Source organism: Pogoniulus pusillus, chromosome 2, assembly GCF_015220805.1.
Source record: "Pogoniulus pusillus isolate bPogPus1 chromosome 2, bPogPus1.pri, whole genome shotgun sequence".
Lineage (NCBI taxonomy): Eukaryota > Metazoa > Chordata > Aves > Piciformes > Lybiidae > Pogoniulus > Pogoniulus pusillus.
The window spans coordinates 45071874-45092781 of record NC_087265.1 but is presented as its reverse complement, the minus strand read 5'-3'; the positions used below and the strand labels follow the sequence as shown (position 1 = coordinate 45092781).

At 42.5% G+C, this 20908-nt stretch overlaps 2 protein-coding genes across 4 annotated transcripts in view; one reads left to right on the top strand and one right to left on the bottom strand.

The window, feature by feature from the left end:
- GALNT3 (polypeptide N-acetylgalactosaminyltransferase 3) overlaps window positions 1-16458 on the bottom strand; it is a 28923-nt gene extending 12465 nt beyond the window's left edge. For all 3 annotated transcript variants that reach the window (XR_010306808.1, XM_064163923.1, XM_064163932.1), the window contains exons 1-7: window positions 16373-16458; window positions 7241-7839; window positions 5022-5194; window positions 3461-3610; window positions 2982-3216; window positions 1306-1423; window positions 192-392 (exon numbers count right to left, since the gene is read on the bottom strand). Coding sequence is in view for 2 of the 3 variants with exons in the window: in XM_064163923.1 (XP_064019993.1) it covers window positions 192-392; window positions 1306-1423; window positions 2982-3216; window positions 3461-3610; window positions 5022-5194; window positions 7241-7749 (1386 nt within the window). In the remaining variant the exon portion in view is untranslated. The remainder of the gene's footprint in view (window positions 1-191; window positions 393-1305; window positions 1424-2981; window positions 3217-3460; window positions 3611-5021; window positions 5195-7240; window positions 7840-16372) is intronic.
- On the top strand, window positions 15811-20552 carry LOC135187423 (uncharacterized). The gene is made up of 4 exons (XM_064166121.1): window positions 15811-15901; window positions 15949-16134; window positions 16197-16565; window positions 20322-20552. The coding sequence occupies exons 1-4, from the start codon at window positions 15811-15813 to the stop codon at window positions 20390-20392; spliced, it is 717 nt and encodes a 238-aa protein (XP_064022191.1). The 3' UTR covers window positions 20393-20552.
- Window positions 20553-20908: the final 356 nt, after the last annotated feature.

The following is a 20908-nucleotide window of genomic DNA, read 5'->3' as shown; positions in this document are numbered from 1 at the left end:
AAAAGATTATCACCACCCAAACACTTGAGTTTACCCATATTAGTTAGGGCAACATCATTAAGCAAAGTGAACTGTGTCTTTTCATGAGACTATCTAGAATCCTTATGTACTTTGTCAATAAATAACTTTTGCTCACCAAAACTTTCAACGCAGCAAGTGTGATTTCTAATACCACCACCACCACCACCTACTTGTTTCACAATTTTTGCAGCTTCTGTGTTTCTTCTGTAAAATATTTCTTTATATTCATCCATCCACACTTCTGCAAGGCGGACTTGATTACGTGTGATCACTTGAGTACCTTTTGGGAAAGTATGAGGACTCTTGCTGCGAAAGACATGGCCAACAACAGAGCAAGGCATGATCTCCAACTGTCCACCACATTGCCATACCTAATAACAACATTTTGTGTGTAAGTGCACTGCAATAAGAATTAAGGAGGTGGGAAAAAAAAAATTCAGCAGTGTTACTGTTCACCAGTGTGATGGTTTGGGTGTTACCCACCCCCCACACTTAAGAAAATCACCCAGACTAGACTCAGCTGCTCTGGAAATTGAAGAATGAAGCTTTATATTTACAGCTCAGCACAATATACAAGCAGGTATTTAGAACATATACAGCTACAGACAGAAATACAGAAGTTGAAAAGTAATACAGAAACACAACAGCCCTCCCAGAAACCAGAGTCCCCAGGAGGGGCTCCCAACCACCCTTCCACCTTCTTCCCACCCCTCTAACTTACCCCAGACTTTGCCTTACATTCAAGGTGAGTTTGGAGAGTTGGCCAGAGGCGTTAGGAAGCAGATGGATTAGTCAGACAGCAAGTTAGGTTAGAGAGAGAAGTGCAGCCCCAAAGCCAGAGAGCAAACTCCCTTATCTATGTTTATGTTCTTGTTTTTATCCATCTCAGCAAGCCTATGAGTGAAGTAGACACCAACATGGTTTCCTTTTCACAGCCTATCATCTAATTCCTCCCACCAAAATATCCCAGATAGGCTCAAACTAGCACAGCCAGAAAAAAACACAAACCTCAAACCATTAACAAGAATGCATCTATCAGCCATAAGTGAATTTCCTAATCAGAAACTTATATTTCAGTTATCAACTCTAGACACATTAAAAAAACATCCAGTTTAGTAAGCTTGATATATCTTATTTCATTCATCATTAGTAATTAATTTCCATGTCACAGCTGGCTAATTCAGCAGAGAATTCACAGTCTAAAAGATCTAATACTGATTCTTCCTCAAAAAATCCTGTGCACTGTCAGTATAGAGACCACAGTTAGTTAAATACTGAACTTACTCTGAAAGACATTTCTATATTTTCACCTCCCCAGATTTCCATTTCTTCATCATAGCTTCCAATGTGTTCAAAGTAGTCTTTGGATATTGAGAAGAGACCTCCAGCAAAAGTAGGTGTTCTGAAAAAAAGAAGTGACATTTACTAAGACAGGATTCAAAAAGGTAGGGTTTGGGCTTTTGTTTGGTTGTTTTTTAACATAAAAGCATGGTGTAACTGTTCTAGGAAGTTCCCATGCATTTGTCAGTCTTTCACTACATTGATACATTTTCCTGATACACATAACACACCAAGCAACTAAACCTGCCCACACCAAGTCTCACCTGAGAGTTTTATTGTCATTTATTGACAACTGGTTTAGACTAATGACTGATGGCATAAAAGACAGTGTAAGGAAAAAATAATGTTTTCCTTGTATGGAAGATTTCAAGCAAAGTTATTATTCCTATACTATAGCCAAAGCATGTAAAATTATCATCAAATGCCCCACTGTAAGAGTCTAGCATTTTGGTGCTCTGAACCTTTGTTATTATCCATTGAGGGATGATGGATCTGTGGTACTGTCTGGAAAAAACCCTGCTTATAATCTCCTTGTCCCTCTCTCCTGATAAAAAAACCCAGAAATTTCTTATTACATTCTCAGTACATGTAGAAAAAAAAGGTATATTCAAAGCAATTACTGACTTAAGGAGGATATATATTTATTAAAGCTTTAAAATTTACAATGTGGTTCTTATAAAGTATTACAAAAAGCATGTGAAATGCTAAGATTTGTGATGATAGCCATCGTGGCTTTGATGGGTAGCTGCTTTGCTGGGTAAAAAGCTGTCTGAATGGCTGGGCCCAAAGAGCGGTAGCAAGTGGACTTAAATCCAGTTGGTTTGTCAGCAAAGCTGTTGATGGTTCTGAAGTACAGGTCTTATGAGGAGCAGCTGAGGGAACTGGGATTGTTTAGTCTGGAAAAGGGGAGGCTGAGAGGGGATGTTGTCACTCTCTATAACCCAAAAAAGTTACTAGGGAGAAGAAACCAATTCCCACCTTGCTACAACTTTATTCCAAGTAGTCGTAGAAATTGGTAAGCTCTCCCCTTAGCTTCCTTTTCTCCAGACTAAACAAGCCCAGTTCCCTCAGCTACTCCTCCTAAGACTTGAATTCTAGACCCTTCACTATCTTTGCTGCCCTTCTTTGGACACGGTCCAACACCTCAACGTACTTCTTGCATCAAGAGGCCCAAAACTGAACACAGTATTTGAGATATGACCTCACCAGTGCCAAGTACAGGGTGATAACAACCTGAAACGAGATTGTACTGAGGTGTGTACTGGCCTCTTCTCTCTAGTAACAAGTGATAAGAGGAGAGGAAATGTCCTGGAGTTGAGGGAAGGTTTAGATTAGAGATTAGAAGAAACCTCTTGACAGAAACACCAGCACAGGCTCCTCAGGAAAGCAGGTGAATCACCATCCCTGGAGGTGCACTGATGTAGTTCTAAGTGACACGCTTTAGCGCCACACTTTGTAGTGTTCAGTAATAGCTGGACTCTGTTCTTAAAGGTCTTTTCCAAGCAAAACAATTTTGTCATTCTATCTCAAGAAATTGCTAATTTACAAACTGCTGCCCATAATAATGAAAAACAAAAGTGAAAAGTGAAGGATTTAAAGATTACTTAAATGACATTTACCTAATTGGATAGGTTTCATCTTTTCTTCTTTCACGTTCCTGCTTAGGAAGAGACTCCCATCCAAATGACAAACTCCAATCAAAATTTCCTCTGTTGTGGCTATGCCCATAGGGGGAAGGTTTACTAAATTCAAAAGTATTGAGATCTATAGAAGCAATATCAGGACTTACAACAGCGACAGGGTTCTCAGCTATTCTTGCCAATAATGGCTCTAACCAGCCATAAAAGCATTCACCTAAGGAGAAAATGGGAGCAAACACTGAATTTTAACTTGGCTATATTCTAACATGCTTACAGCAATCCAACACGCACTGCTTTTAAACAGCATCTGCAATTTTACTTCCCATAATATAAAATATCAATGGGAAAGATGATACTTTGCTAATAATCACAATTCATTAAAATAAATAAATCACCACACCCAATCAAAGACAACAGTGTAATAAACTAGACCTGGCATAGTTTGAGGTCACACTTACAGTGAGCATCCAGAAAGGTAAGGGTTTCTCCTGTTGCTACTGAAGCTCCCAACAACCGCGCAGTGATGAGACCTTTTCTTTCCTTCTGGCGGACTACTTTAACTATTTGAAACTGTTTCACGTATTCATCTAGTTTATCATGCAAGTATTCTAGAAAGAGAAGAGTTCAGGTTCAGGGTATATACATGTCCCTGCCCAGAATTTTACATAATCAAACAATTCACACTAATCACAGCAATTACCTCAACATCAAAGCAGTAAACAATTCCCGACTGTTGAAGGTTATTTTTTGGGGCAGAGTTTTGGTGGGGGTGGGGGCGTAGGAGGAGGTGACTGGCAGAGAACAGGAGATGGAACACTAAAGTATTCTAAAAGAGAAAAGACACGTGCTAGCACATCTCTTCTGCAGTAATAACAGATTACCAATTCAAAATCAATTTTCACAGTATCACACAGTATCACAGTATCATCAGGGTTGGAAGAGACCTCACAGATCATCAAGTCCAACCCTTTACCACAGAGCTCAAGGCTAGACCATGGCACCAAGTGCCACATCCAATCCTGCCTTGAACTGCCCCAGGGACGGCGACTCCACCACCTCCCCGGGCAGATTTTCAGAGCAAACAGATCATACACCTACTTGCTCAAGTTATCTGAAGAACATGCACATCGTTTTCAAGGGCCACAGCAATAAAGCTACATTAAACATGCGACATTTGAGGAATAACCCCACAGCACTCACTAAACATCTCAATCTTACTTCCTCTACTCATCCTTACTATCAAACTACACTACTGAACATATCCAAGTGCATCAGTAGTCTTTGATTCTGCACAGACTTGCAAGAGGGTAAGGACATTAATATGAGCATGTATTTGTATAGAAACATAGAATCAACCAGGTTGGAAAAGACCTCCAAGATCATCCAGTTAAACCTAGCACCCAGCCCTAGCCAGTCAACTAGACCACGGCACTAAGTGCCTCATCCAGGCTTTGCTTGAAGACCCCCAGGGACGGTGCCTCCACCACCTCCCTGGGCAGCCCATTCCAATGGGAAATCACTCTCTCTGTGAAGAACTTCTTCCTAATATCCAGCCTATATCTCCCCCGGCACAACTTGAGACTGTGTCCCCTTGTTCTATTGCTGGTTGCCTGGGAGAAAAGACCACCCCTCACTTGGAAATGCACACTGCTACAAGCATTGGCCAATTTATCTTTACATATTTTGCTCCACAAATTGTAATTATTTGAAGCACAAATTACAGACAGCTGCCAGTTACGCAGTTTAAGCGGGACTAGAATAGGAATAATCAGAAATGGGGTTTGAAAACCTTTTGAGGATAAAAATTTCGTATTTGCCTACCTGTAAAAATAAAGAGAAGGAAGAAATATTCTATATTTTATAGAAAATGGAACAAAACCACTTAGAATACCATTACACATGTTAGTGGTGGTGTGGTAGTTTGGAGTGGTAAAGAGATATCCCTCTTTTAACCAATTCATCTGCAATCCTAACACATCTTAAAGAAAAAAATCCATATAAAATAGAAAGACTTCTTACCATCTACACTGGCATCATCCACCAAAATAATCTCCTTTAGCAGTATGGCAGGAGATGTATACATCACACTGTGAACAGTTCTCAGCAGAGTGGACCAGGCTTCATTATGAAAAACTATTATAATACTTGTGGTTGGCAACGGTGGGCAACGCTTAAACTTCTGTTCAATACATCTACAGATGAGAAAGCATCAAATGTTACAGAACAGACAAAATGCTTTGGCTCATACTCTTAAAAGAAACATTTCTATTTCTAGTACAAAGCTCTGTCAAGTATGGATATTACATATTGCATCTTCTTCATTTTCTGCGCTGGTTTTGAAGTCCAGACAGGTGCTCCCACTGGAGAAGTCATTCAGAATACTTGTTTTAAATGACAAATAAGAATTCCACTCAGAACAACTGACTCGTTTCTGCTTCTGCCTCACAAACATTTGAATATGTTTCATAGAGCATCCAGGTCTGTTTTACTGAGAGCAGCAGATACTGAGCTGCAAAACCAGGTGTGAAATCATTATTACTATTTAAAGCCAGAAATAGAAGAATAATATTTATTAAAAGAATTCAGAGTTTGCAACAAAAATGAGATCTAATTCACAACTTCAGAATTTTCTAGAAATACAATATAGTCCTAGGCAAAAATTCCCATTTAAGGGAAATAATTTTGCACCCTTTTAAATACTGGAGGGTTTTTTAATACCTATTCTGAACATAACTTTAAACCTGATTGAAATATTTTTGCACCCATTGAAATATTGGAGGGATTTTATATATATTCTGAATGCAACTTTAAATCTGATTGAAATATTTTTGCACCCATTGAAATATTGGAGGGATTTTATATATATTCTGAATGCAACTTTAAATCTGATTGAAATATTTTTGCACCCATTGAAATATTGGAGGGATTTTATATATATTCTGGGTGTAACTTTAAACCTGATTGAAATATTTCTGCACCCATTTAAATATTGGAGGGATTTTATATATATTCTGAATGGAGCTTTAAACCTGATTGAAATATTTTTGCACCCATCTAAATATTGGAGGGGCTTTATATACATTCTGAATGCAACTTTAAACCTGATTGAAATATTTTTGCACCCATTTAAATATTAGAGAGTTTTTTCATATACATTCTGAATGTAACTATAAACCTGATTATTTTTGCACCCATCTAAATATTGGAGGGGCTTTATACACATTCTGAATGCAACTTTAAACCTGATTGAAATATTTTTGCACCCATTTAAATATTGGAGGTTTTTTTATATATATTCTGAATGCAACTTTAAACCTGATTGAAATATTTTTGCACCCATTTAAATATTGGAGTGTTTACATATATATTCTGAATATAACTTTAAACCTGATTGAAATATTTTTGCACCCATTTAAATATTGAAGGGGCTTTATATACATTCTGAATGTAACTTTAAACCTGATTGAAAGCCAAGATGACAATATTTCTCTATTCATAAACTGCACACTTACTGTTTATTGCTTCTCAATTTTAGAGACTGGAAGAGTCCTCAAGGTAATTATCACAGCCTATGTCTCACAAAACACACAGGCAAAAACTCACTGGTTATGCTCCAGCTCAGGTTGTTGTTTGTGAGTTGCATCATGTGTAACATACATGATAGTCATACCTCCAGCAGCAGCTCAGTAAGGTTCACTTCTGACATAGCTGAGAACATACTAACACTGAAAGAGACAGCTCATAACCAGAATTCTCTCTGCTAAAGTACTACAGTATTAATAAAATTTGTTCAATACTACAAGACTGCTGAGAAGTTCCATTGTCCCAATTCATTAAATTACATTGGTGGTTGTATTAATACTCAATACTAAAAAAAAGGGGGGGAGGGGTGAAGGATGGGGAATAAAAACCAAGAAAAGGGTGTTTACATAAGGAAAAAGGCTAAGTAATATTTTTGGTTTTCTCCTAAGTAAAACTTAGCAGGCTTCCAGAAGTCACTCTGGAAAGTGTAGCTTAAAGGCAAAAGCAGAAAACCTTGTTTAAACGTGGTTCTTTTGCATTCAAAGCCCTGAAAGAAGTGAGCCTTTCTAAACATTCTTGGCTTTGGCACTGCAGATCATTATGTATATAGCCGGGAGACTTTCCTAAACTATCACCTAATGCTGAAGTTAAACCACTCTGCAGTCTGCCTTTCCAACAAGTTTTTCAACTACCAGGACATACACATGGCAACATACTCAGGAGGTCGAGTGTCTGGTCCAAGGTCACGGTGTAAAGAAATCCTATCACTCGCAAACGCATTAAAGCAGTGTTTTTCTTCTCCGCGCTGTTTCTCTTTCTGCTCTTCTGAACTCAAGTTGATGGTTTTAAAAGCTTTACCAGAAGCTCCAGGAGCATTAGGATCTTGAGGAGGTCGATCTAGAAAGGGTTTTAGTTCCACTGCAGTGTAGTGCCCTGGCAAGCAGCGTCTCTCTCCAGAAATTTTAGTTTGCCTAAGGGGTGCTTTTATTTGCATTTTTGGCTTTGCACCTTTGATATTGTTCATAGCATTTAATACAAGACCAAACACATGGCTTTTCTTTCCAACGGCTGGCTCAATCCCAGTTTCATCTTTAAAATCTTGAACACCCACTTCTCTTTGCAATAAAAACAAAAATACCAGAAAGACTAACACAATAATGCTAAACTTCCAGAGTTTCCACTGAAAAATTTTCTTGAATACTTTAGGTGCTTTTTTCAAAGCCATTCTAATGAAAAAAAAACAAATCACTATCACAAAAGTTTCAGTGAATGATGTTATTCAAACAGGTCACAGCATTTCTTGAAATGATAACACCTGTAAATTAAACCAAAAAGCAGTATTAATACATTACAACATACTTCAGTATTCAGCAACATAAAATGAATTTAAAAGAAGGGCAGGAATTAATTCACAGTTCCTAACTCACAAATATTGTGTGCATCACTGCACTTTGGCCACAACAACCCCAAGCAGCGCTATAGGCTGGGGACAGAGTGGCTGGAGAGCAGCCAGGAGGAAAGGGACCTGGGGGTACTGATAGATAGTAAGCTGAAGATGAGCCAGCAGTGTGCCCAGGTGGCCAAGAGAGCCAATGGCATCCTGGCCTGCATCAGGAGCAGTGTGGCCAGTAGGACAAGGTAGGTTATTCTGCCCCTGTACTCAGCACTGGTCAGACCACACCTTGAGTACTGTGTCCAGTTCTGGGCCCCTCAATTCAAGAAGGATGTTGAGGTGCTGGAACATGTCCAGAGAAGGGCAACAAAGCTGGTGAGGGGCCTGGAGCACAAATCCTATGAGGAGAGGTTGAGGGAGCTGGGCCTGTTTAGCCTGGAGAAGAGGAGGCTCAGGGGTGATCTTATTACTGTCTACAACTACCTGAAGGGGCATTGTAGCCAGGTGGGGGGTGGCCTCTTCTCCCAGGCAAACAGCAACAGAACAAGGGGACACAGTTTCAAGTTGTGCCAGGGTAGGTCTAGGCTGGATGTTAGGAGGAAGTTCTTGACAGAGAGAGTGATTGGCATTGGAATGGGCTGCCCAGGGAGGTGGTGGAGGCACCGTCCCTGGAGGTCTTCAAGAAAAGCCTGGATGAGGCACTTAGTGCCATGGTCTAGTTGATTGGATAGGGCTGGGTGATAGGTTGGACTGGATGATCTTGGAAGTCTCTTCCAACCTGGTTGATTCTATGATAGGACACACATCAAACCTGTAAGACACCCAAAATCTGGGGTCTAAATACAGCTCTTCAAACACAAGAACCAGAAAGCAGGCACACCACTTAGAAAAACACACAATGGCACTACTTCACATTAATTTTAAACAAGTTAATTTTCAAGTTTTAGAGGAAAATGTTGTTTTAAGTCTTCTGAAAGCACAGAATTCTAGTTCAATGATAGGATAGCATGAAAACAGAATAAATAGCATAAATTCAAATGTAATGTAAGAAAGATCCACCAGAAAAAAAGTGAAGTATAAAGACAGGAAAGACTTCTTCATTAAAATATTTCAATGAGTCAGAAGTTTCCAAGAATTAAAAAAAAAAAAAAAAAATCCATCTCAGATCTAAGTCATTAGACTTCAGGGGAAATATTTAGATTCATGTAGGTATAGAATCATACAATCAACCAGGTTGGAAGAGACCTCCAAGATCAGCCAGTCCAACCTAGCACCCAGCCCTATGCACTCAACTAGACCATGGCACCAAGTGCCTCAGCCAAGCTTTGTTTGAACACCTCCAGGGATGGTGACTCCACCACCTCCCTGGGCAGCCCATTCCAATGCCAATCACTCTCTGGCAACAACTTCCTCCTAACATCCAGCCTATACTTCCCCCAGCACAACTTGAGACTGTGTCCTCTTGTTCTATTGCTGGTTGCCTGGGAGAAAAGACCAACCCCCACCTGGCTAGAATGTCCCTTCAGGTAGTTGTAGACAGCAATGAGGCTACCCCTGAGCTACTATGGATGTTCAGTGCAGGCTTAATACAGGTATTTTGGACTAATTTAGCCTAAAAATCAAGTAAATATTCCATGTATTTTTTCATTCATTTGTACTCTATTTTCTGCCATGTGCTGCTGTACCTCATCAAGAGAACATCATCTCATTTGAGAACTCTGCCACTATTTTTTCCCACAGACAAGCAATTATTCAGCTGCTTTCAAAGATGGGGAAGTATGAGGAACATATCAGAATACAAGTGATTTGAATTAAATTCTCTCTGTACTTTACAAGAAGGAGAAAAACAGCAACCAGCCTGAATGCAAAGCACAGCTTTATTTTTGTGTAAGTTGCATGTATGTGAAGTGAGAAAAGAAATAAACAACATAAAGATAAAAGCTGCAGTTTGTTCCTGCTTGGTAACTACTGATCAGAGATTTGCAAAACACTAATTTTTGTGTTTAATCATTTGATATGCAAATAGAGTCTGCATTATTTAAATGGGGTTTACTCAGGAAGAGAGAGAATTTACAGAAAACATGCTCACCTGATCTCCTTCAAGAATCTGCAGGATAAGTTAAACATCAAACTTCTTCACATTATAGTTTATTTCAAAGCTTATGTCAGCTTTGTAATAAACCTACACATTCAAACCATAGCAGTCTTACCATAGAGCTGTGTTACAGGAATGCAGAAGGGGAACTCATTACAGCATTACCACATAGATACTAAAACCCAAGCCAAACAAACAACCCCACAAACCCACATTTAAAAAAATCCAGTCCACTTCTGTTTCACACAGTATTTTCCTTTTTTTTTCCCTTTAGCACTGAAAAGTTTGTACTACAACACTGATACACAAAACACAGCAGGACTAAGAATAAAAACTTTCTTTTTTTTCCTGGTGAAAGGATTGCAACCAATTTTCCAAAGTGCCAGATTAAAAAATGTCTTCTTTTTTCACAATGTCTAAAGGGTTGATCTGTGTCGGTTGCCTTACACCCACCCAAGCAGTCTCTTACTTCCCATCCTCAACATGAATAATTCCATTCCACCAATGGGTTGAGACAAGGACAGTGTGATGGGAAGACAAACTTGAGGATTATGGATTTGAGTTAGTTAAAAACAGAGCAGGATAGTGAGAAACAAAAGACAAAACTATAATCACCTACTACAACTTCATTCCATAACTCTCAACTTTTCTATCTTCTTTTTCCTGAGCAGTGTGGAGGGGATGAAGAACAAGAGTTGTAACGCTTTGTGTCTCTGCCACTCCTTCCTCTTTATCCTTTTCTCTCGATTTAGTACAGTACTTAAGCAGAAACTGCTCCAGCGTGGGTCATCCATAGGTCATCTTCTTCCAGAATCTTGATCCTGCTCTCCAGAGACTGCAGCTTCCTTCAGGGCATTTCCACCTGCTGCTCCTCTATGGTCTGCGTGGTAATATCTGCTTCAGCACATGGAACTCCTCATCCCCTCCTTCTGCACCGATCTTGATATCCACGAAGTCGTTTCTCACATTTTTCTCAATCCTCTCTCACAGCTGCTGTGCAGCATGCTTTACCCTTTCTTAACATCTCACAGAGGCACCACCTGCTACACTGAGTAGTTCAGCTTTGGCTAGCAGTGGGTCCATTTTTGAGCTGGCTGGAAACAGCTGTGTCCAGCACTTGTGCAGCCTCCGGTCTCTTCTCACAGAGGCCACCTCTGCAGTCAGTTATGACCTTCCAACTCTGCTGTGTAAATTCAATACACTAAGCATATATACAGCTCAGCACCCAGCAAGCAGATTGTAACTTGTGAAACTACCATTGATAAACCTCCACGGGCTCTGCCTGAGTCTGCAACAACCAGGAGTGGTTTTGTAACTCCACAAAAAAGAAAATCACATTGCTGTTTCTCTGCACTATGCACAAGCACATAATGATACTAGAAAAATCTTAAAGCTTAGGAATCGACAGGTCATACAAATATATCTTCCTCAAACAGAACAAGACAAAGCATTTCTATATATTTTAAGTACTTACTCTTAAGAGAGGTCTGGCAGCTTAGCTCTTGCATAGTCAATAGGCATAGCCAACCAGGCACTCAATTGGAGAGGGGATGCATTAGTATTGATCGTCTTGGTTAGTTCATTTCCAAACATTGCTACCCTTTAATTCCTTTTACATCACTAAATACACAATAACGTTCTCCAACTTCCTCTAGGTAAGGAAACTTAAATTTCTCCTTGGCAAGAGGAAGATTATGCCTTAAAGAACACTAAGTATATGACAGGTCAAGAGAAGAGAGGTTAAAATTAGTTCTTTATAACAATGCTGATTGTTTAACACTGAGATTATGTTTCAAACGGAGAATTTAATCAGTATCTAAGGCAATTATTTACAACAGTTTCTTTTGTTTAAAGAGACTGGGATGAGACTACTTAAAGGGTAGAAAATTTGCACAGTATGGCTCATGTATCTGTCAACTGTCTTAGTATCAGAAAGATTCTAAAATCAATTTTACAACTAAAGAGTTAAAGTTGGCAGTTGCCAGATTTCCACCGTACATCTTCAGCATTTCAATTAATGTAGCAATATTTACTTATGCTAAGCTCACTACACAGTGGTTTTTTTTCCTGCTTTGGGGTTTACTAACCGAGCTTTGGCTTCATTACATCAAGCCACAAAAAGGAAAAATAGACTAGAAAATGCCACATAATTCTTCCCTGGATTTTTAGCAGATACTTCAGCTTTATGTTGCTGCAGGCTTTAATGCTGACACATTAACATATTCGTCATGAAACATCAAAAATATGTATGTTTTACTAAGACCATAAACTAAATTACTGTTTTTATTTGGGATTATTTCCTGTACAAATTAAGCATGTGCAAATATTTACAATACTCATCAACATATTAGTCAGGATATCTGCAAATCAAAATAACCAAAACCTAACTTCTATCCAGAATATTTCTCACACTACCTATGTATTGCACACATTTGTCTTCAGAGACATATGTCACTAAAGAGTACAATGAGCAAACTTAATAAGTAACCACGGGCACAAAGCATTTTAGTTGGCATTTGTTTTCTTATGCAAGTATATTCACTTTTACCTACATAGGCTTTGACTTCTTTCTGACAACATACTTCCTTTTATTGGATACACCTGTCCTGGCTGCTCAGGCATAACTACAGCAAGCTGCTACATCTGTGTGCCTAGAAATGAGAAAACAACTCACCTGAGTTAAATGAGCTGTTTATTGACTTAAATGTGGATTGGTACACTCCAGTAGCAAATGTGGCAGCGTGCTGTGACAAGTGCAAATGATGTTTCTTTCTTAAAGAAAGAATCGAGTGAAAGCCTTGGTATAGTATGTGTAGCTGAGGTGAAGTAGACAAACAAGGACTCATTTGCCACAAACATACAGAAATCTCATTGCTATAGACAAATGCTGAGTGTAGTTTCAACGACCAAATATCTGATAGGGACATCGCTTACAGTGAGAGAAGAGCTCTTTGTCACACAAAATAGGAGCAGTTTCCAGAACAGAGACTAGATTGTCCAAAGAATTTTTTTCCATGAAAGCTGTATCTTACTTACAGATTTTACCAGGATAGTTTTGTAGTCAGAAATACAATTTTTACAAGCCAAAAATGCCTCACGTTTCTGTGGCAATGTCAGCAAGCACAGATCAAGCTACTCTTCCATCCTCCAGGACATGTTGAAGAAGTATGTGGCACGATTAAACTCCCTGAGGTGACTGTTTAGCAAAGTGTTTAATCTTCTATTTGTTAGTGTTATTTTCACTAATAGTAGGCTGCATCCTTACGGCACTTGGAAACAATTAGCCCTAAACACCAGAAGCTGGATTTTATTTGTTTCTCCAAACAAAACCAAACCAACAGCAATAAAAAAGGAAGAAAATAGCCAAAAAAACCGAGTATGTACTACAAAAGTGCCAAAAAACAGCTGCTACACTACTTCAAATCACATCACATGGGTAGTGTGTTAACACACAGTCTATGCTACATTTTGCCACCCACTAACTCTGATGTCAGACTGTCTGCAAAAGCTCTGGCTTGCAAGAAAGCCTCACTACAGTAGTCAGCACGCAGATGAGGTTTTGTTAGCTTGGTCTGAACACTGTACCTAATAATTTATTTCTTTATCAATTAAAAATGTCAAGATAACCCAAATCAGCAGATTTTTTTTCACACTATGCCAGTGAGGAGAAATAGCATATTAAGTGTATACACTAACCATATATTAACAAAAGATATTTATGACTTAATTTTGCACTTCTAGGACTACACAGACTGAACACAACTTAAATTTAAATTTCACTCAACTCTTCAGCTTCATTTTTCAGTCAGACTGGTTTGAGTGTCTGAAAACAATTTTAGACTGTCCCTAAAAATCCCCTGTTGACAAACAAGCAGCAAGAAGCTGTAAAGTGGTGTTTCAGCTTTGAAGGATTAATACCTGATTTTCACTTACACACTAGAAAATAATCCCTGGATCACAACCAAGGGAATTTTTTGTTGCTGTTTTCCTGACTGTAGTAATATTACTAAGATAATAGGAACATCTCAGCATTAACTGCAAGGCTTGAAATCACACCTCTTAATTGGTCTTAAACTCTATTTTTTTCTAGATTATAAGTGTAATACTAAGCAAGTTTCCTCATGGATCTTTTGATATTTGCTTAGGTTTACTGAATCAGGGACTGCTAAACTAATCTTTGCACAATCTCCCAAAGGTGTCTTCAATTTCCTCCTCTCCTCACTTGACTGCCTCTTTTCCAGCTCCATTTCACTGCTAAATAATCTTGCCTAACAACAAATAGTAATTTGACCATATGATTTAATTACTACACCACCATCAGTAGTTTTGTGACATGATTTCTCAATCTGTAAGCAGAACTATTTCCTAGGACACATGATATCAGCAAATCCTAGGGATAAAATCAGACAAGTGTAAGACAGCAAGCAAGTAAAATCATGCTTTTCACAAATGGACAACATCTAGCACTTGGTGGTGCAGAAATGTGAGGAACTTTCATGTCCTCTAGAAGATAAGCACAGAGGTGAACAGGTTAGAAGAAGAAACTCATCGGTGCTGGCAGGTAACCTGATCAGTCATTCGTATTATGGCTCTCCACATTTGATCCAAAGAAAGGGAAAGCCCTACACTAGTTTTGGAACAGACCAGGCAACAGCAAAGCAAAAAGGAATGCCTCTAAGCAGCACAATTTGCCATCTAGAACTAGACCGTGAGGAAATGTCACAGAGAGGGCAATCTTGTTCTTATTTTCACAGCAGATACTCAGGTTGCCATTGGTATTATCCCCCCCCCCCCCCCCCCCCCCCAACAAAAGGGGCAAAATTAAATGGCAACAGCAGTTACAAGGAGCAGGAAAAATAATCCTCTGCTCCTTCCCACAGGGCAACAAAAATAGTTATAGAGAGCCCAAATTACTATCTTAATTTTTCCTCTGCTATGTTTTTGAGCAGACTTAAGATGATAGTGGCAGATGCCAAACTGACCAAGCCACTGAGTAAGCCTAGCTAAAAAAAGAAACCAAAACCCACAAGCTGGCTGTCCTGTCTCAGTCTTTATTGCTCAGCTTTGCAGCCTCGGACTGGCTTTAGTCGAGACTCGAGCAGTAATTTAAGATGCTGGTTTGCAGACTAGCATATAAAACACTACTGAAACGCACACATCAAATTCATACGGGAAGGGTTTTTCTGTAACCAACAAAAACACGCACTAGTGAATACTGCTTTGTACAAGCACATTTTAGATGAGGTTAGAAAACATTTAAGGACACTAAGGTTATTTACCATTCACCTTTCCTATAAGCTCTCCACCGCCAAGAAAATACTTGTAAGTACTGACACCTGCCGTGTAAAAAAGTTAACAAACTGCCTGAGAAAAGGCACAACCTAGTCACTTGAAAGCACTTCATGTAGGATCACAGTATCACAGTCACAGTATCACACTATCATCAGGGTTGGAAGAGACCTCACAGATCAAGTCCAACCCTCTACCACAGAGCTCAAGGCTAGACCATGGCACCAAGTGCCACGTCCAACCTTGCCTTGAACAGCTCCAGGGACGGCGACTCCACCACCTCCCCGGGCAGCCCATTCCAGTGTCCAATGACTCTCTCAGTGAAGAGCTTTCTCCTCACCTCCAGCCTAAATCTCCCCTGGCGCAGCCTGAGGCTATGTCCTCTTGTTCTGGCGCTGGCCACCTGAGAGAAGAGAGCAACCTCCTCCTGGCCACAACCACCCCTCAGGTAGTTGTAGACAGCAGTAAGGTCACCCCTGAAACAGAGCAGAGGAACTCGGAAACGCAGAATGAAATACAGCAGAGGAATCCGGCAATATAGGCAACGAAACCATCACCCTACTGTAATCGAATCAGTGCGGGCAAATACGGGCGGGTTCAGTACCGGACAAGAGACACCTCCCTCAGTCAATACTTTTGGTTTGCAGGGCGTATCCGGGCGGCAGCCCGCACTTCCCGGAGCCCTCGTTACCCCTCTCACAAACAGCAGCGCCCTTCTCCGCGGCCGGAGCTCCTCACCCCGTTCCACGTTTGCCAGAGCGGGGCACGCAGAGCGGGAAGGCCCTTGGTGCTGGCCGCGGTGGTAGAACTTGAAGGAACGGTGTGCGGCGTGAGTGCGGGAACGCGTGCGGCTGGAGAAGAGTGCGCAGGAGTCCGAGAGGACTCCCTGCCATAGGCGAGCTCCAGAGCGCTCTGCCCCGGACCCGCGTGCCGCGGCTCCCTCCCGCTCGCAGTCTCGCCGCGCGGCCCCGGGCGGCTGGCGGAGAGGAGAGCCAGCGGCACGGCGCGCCCAGCCGCCGCCGCTCCCGGCCCCCCGCCCAGGCCAGCGGCTCCCCGCGCCTCCCGACTCACCTCGTCCGGCGGGGCGAAGACGACCGCTGGAGCGGCAGCAGGCACAGGGAGAGCCCGGCGTTCTCCGCCGCCCCCGCCCCGCCCGGGAGGCCGGCCGCGGAGCGAGCAGACCGAAGCCGAGCGAGCAGACCGCAGCCGAGGGGGCAGCCTGAAGCCGAGCGCGCGGCGGCGGCTTCCGCTCAACGGCCGCCAGGTGCGCGCGGCGGCTCCGCGCCTGCGCCCGCGCCCCGCCCCGCCCCGCCCTCACCTGGCGCCCAGGTGCGCGAGGCAGCTGCCGCCGGGGGCCAGGGGCGCGCAGCGGGAGCCTGCCGGCGGAGGGGAGGGGGCGCGCAGCGGGAGCCTGTCGGCGGAGGGCAGGGGGCGCGCAGCGGGAGCCTGCCGGCGGAGGGGAGGGGGCGCGCAGCGGGAGCCTGCCGGCGGAGGGGAGGGGGCGCGCAGCGGGAGCCTGCCGGCGGAGCGGTGGGGGCGGGTGGACAGGGGGCCTCAGCGGCGCGGGGCGAGGGGTTCTCGGCTGCAGCCCTGCTGCGGGGCCTGCGGAGAAGGGCGGCTGCTGGAGCGGAGCGCCGCACTCGCTCATCCGCCCCGTGTATCCCGAGGAAAATGACATTTTCAGACAGTGACATAATGCGCGCCGCAGCGGGGCACGCAGATCGATGCATGCTTGAACATCTAAATTACAGATTGCATTTTAAGCGCGCCGGCAGGGTGCTGCGGTTCTTTCTTCAATCACCTAAGCGTTATGTCATGCAAGACAGGGCTGACCACGCACTCCCGGCTCACGTTGCTGGGAAACAGAACACAAAATCCCTTCGAGGTGAGATCAGAGTTTGAAAGAAAGGATATCACACTGAGCTCCCTTCCTTCACAATGCAAAGCTTCCCAGGGTAACTGATATAAAAAAAAAGTCTCTTTTTCTATAAAAATGCGTTTTAATTTTTGAACGAAGTTTGCTACTAACTTCCTTTACAGTAGTGTGTGCAGGTACAGTCTCTCTCTCCCTCTTTTCTAAGGAAAGCAGCACTTAGCTCCGTCTCAATCCAGCACTCCAGAGTTGGTCGCAGCACAGTGAGCTGCAGGTAGCTCAATCTGCTGGAGAGCTGACAGTAGCTGTACTGATCCTACAGCAGTGACACAGTTATTAATAGCAGCATTTTATGACTGAACTAATCTTAACTGTGAGTGATTCTGGTCTAAAGCTTCATTAAGGTGTTCTGGTATTTCTAGCATGCTAAAATCTTCCCCTATAGCTTTGAAAGCTGAGGTCTGAAACATGCCAAGTACTACAGCACCTAAGACAAGCATGGCTAACATTCAGCTTTCTGTAGCACAAAACTCAAGTAGGTTTCTAGAATGAACCCAGCAAAAGCTGCTGTTTCCCAGAATAAAGCCTGTATTAACAGGCAGACTGACTCCTGGTTAACTGGGGAGGTCCCAGCTCACTGAAGATTGGCAAATGTGATGCCCATCTACAAGGAGGGCCAGAAAGGATCCAGAGAGATACAGACCTGTCAGTGTGACCTCGGCACTAGGGAAGATCAGGGAGCAGATCACTTTGAGCAGATCACTTCTAGCAGACGCAGCACGTGCAGGGCAACCAGGTGATCCAGCCCAGTTAGTATGGGTTCATGAAGAGCAGGTCCTGCTTGATGAACCTGATCTCCTTCTACAAGGTGACCTGCTTAGTGGATGAGGGAAAAGCTGTTGTTTACCTGGGCTTAGTAAAGTGTTAGACACTGTCTCCCACAATATCCTCCTGGAGAAACTGGCTGCTCATGGCTTGGATAGGTGGAAGCTTTGATGGATGAAAACAGGCTGGGTGACCAGATCCAAAGAGTGGTAGTGAATAGAGTTAAATCCAGTTGTTTGCTGGTTACAGATGGAGTTTCCCAGAGCTCATTTAATCTTTATCAGTGATCTGGATGAGGGCATTGAGTGCACTGTCAGAAAGTTTGACATGAAATTGGGAGGGAATGTTGATCTGTTTGAGAGTAGGGTACCACAGAGGGACTAGGACAGGCTGGATTGATGGGCTGAGGCAGATTACATACAACACTTCAGGCTTCGAGAAGCGTGGCTGGAAAGTTGCCTAGTATAGAAAGAACTTGGCATGTTGATAAACAGCCACCTGGATATGAGGCAGCAGTGTACCCAGGTGGCCAAGAATACCAACAGCATTCTGGCTTGATTCAGGAGTAGTATGACCAGCAGGACCAGGGAAGTGATTGTGCCCCTGTACTCAGCACTGGTAAGGTCATTCCTGGAGTACCGTGTTCAGTTTTGAACCTCTGGCTACAAGATGGACATTTTGGTGCTGGAACATGTCCAGAGATGGGCAACAAAGCTAGTGATGGGTCCAGAGAACAGGTCTCATGAAGAGTGGCTGAGGAAACTGGAGTTGTTTCGTCTGGAAAATAGGAGGCTTAGGGGAGATGTTATTGGTCTCTACAACAGCCTGAAAGGCTGTGGGAGGAGATGATACAAAACACCCCCGTGGAAATGGGCTTGGGAGCTCTGGTGGATCAGAAGCTGGACATGGGCCAACAGTGTGTACTTGCAGCTCAGAGGCCAACTGCATCCTAGGCTGCATCAAAAGAAGAGCACCCAGCAGATCGGGAGAGGCAATTCTAGCACTTCGCTCTGCTCTGGTCCTGGCATACTGCACCTAGCTCTGATGCTCTCAACATAAAGACATCGACCTGATGGAGTGGGTCCAGAGGACACACAGGAAAATGATCAGGGGGCTGCTGTGAGGACAGGCAGAGGAATCTGGGGGTTCAGCCTGGAGAGAAGGCTTCAGGGAGACCTACTAGCATGCAGAACGTTGCAGAGTGTGACGGGATGCAATGGCAGTGAGGCAATGAGGCAGAGCACTGCCAGAAGCATGGAGCACATTAAAGCAGAGGCATGTTGTCTTAACCTGCTCATCTCTTGTTATCTATATGGCCCAAGTCTAATGGTTCTTCGGCCATAGATCAGCCAATCAGAATGGCACTTTGCCAAGCTTAACCATATTAGGTTAAGCCAGGGCTGACTTCTACCTTTTTAGGGCAGAGCACAAACAAATGGATAAACACATGTGAGTATCCTGTAAACAAGTTTGGACAGACATGGAGGCATCAGGGCCTTTTGTCTTCCTTTCCTGTGGTTGCTTCTCCCATCAGAAGAAGCAGGGAGAACAGAAAAACATGTTTGAGCAAGCCAGGGCATGTTTAGGCCTGTTCTGGCCTTCAACATCAAGATCAGGCTTGACAGGGTGCTGGGCAACCTGATCTCATGTCCCTGCTCACTGCAGGGCAGTTGGTCTAGATGACCTTTAAAGGTCTCTTCTAAGACCAATCATTCTACAGTTCTGTGATGATTCTCTCAAGCAACAAGTGATGAGAGGAAATGGCCATGAATTACAGAGGAGATTTAGACTGGAGATGAGAAGAAACTTCTTGACCAGAAAGTTACCAAACATCAAAACAGGCTTCCCAGGAAGGCAGTTGAATCACCATTCCTGTAAGTGTTTAAAGATGCATAGATGTGGAGCTGAGGACATCCTGACTTTGTAGAGTTAGGATGGACTCCTGTGATCTTATATGTCTTTTCCAAACAAAGCAGTTCTGTGACTGCAAGATTTAGACCATTCACCTAGTTAAATGATTTAAATCATTCACCTAGTTCCTCTTTCAGCAAGCACCATAAGTTTTGGCAGAGATAAAAGCATATGAATTTTGCAGTAACAGTCCAATTCTAAACAACTGATTATTGAACACTGAATTGCTTTAAAATGTTTCTGATTTCACTGTAAAATGAAGCAAAGGATAAACCATAGGGCAAATGCAGCCAGAAATCAAAACCACAGTTGAAAACTAGCAAAATAGTGCTCTTACTAAAAAAGTGGCAGTCACAAGCTATAGGAGTGAAACTGTTCCTTAATCTCTCTTCCTGCTTTTTTCCCATTCAGGATTGTATGAGGAACACACTAATGAGTTCTTTATGATCAACTTCTCAAGAGCCAGAATCCACCCCCACTAAGTCAGACCTTCCTGAAGTGTCTCCTGGATGACTTTCAAAGATAAATCCTCTGAAGAAATTGCAACAAGTTCTCTAATACTATATGCACTGTTTAGACTATTATGTTTATAAAGCTACTTCCTCATCAATGGAATGAGTTACTAAACCAGAGCTGCCTGTTCATGAGCCTTTCCAAAAATTGCTGGAACCACATTTGACAGCTAACTAGTCAAAAATAGTCCAAGACCAGGGGGAAAAAACCCTGAAAATTACTTTTCCTCTATTTTTCTACAAGAGTATTGATTGATAGCTTAGCTATTATAGCTAATTCTAGTCATTATTTTATTTAACCATAGAATCAACCAGGTTGGAAGAGACCTCCAAGATCATCCAGTCCAACCTATCCCCTAGCCCTATCCAGTCAACTAGACCATGGCACTAAGTGCCTCATCCAGGCTTTTCTTGAAGACCTCCAGGGACGGTGACTCCACCACCTCCCTGGGCAGCCCACTCCAATGGGAAATCACTCTCTGTGAG

Excerpts from the sequence above, each read along its gene's own strand:
- LOC135187423 (XM_064166121.1), top strand. The coding sequence starts at position 15,811 with ATGAAATACAGCAGAGGAATCCGGCAATATAGGCAACGAAACCATCAC. Across the intron at positions 15,902-15,948 it reads GGCAAATACGGGCGGGTTCA|GGCGTATCCGGGCGGCAGCC; the intron begins GTACCGGACAAG and ends TTTGGTTTGCAG. Across the intron at positions 16,566-20,321 it reads TTCCGCTCAACGGCCGCCAG|GATTGTATGAGGAACACACT; the intron begins GTGCGCGCGGCG and ends TTTCCCATTCAG.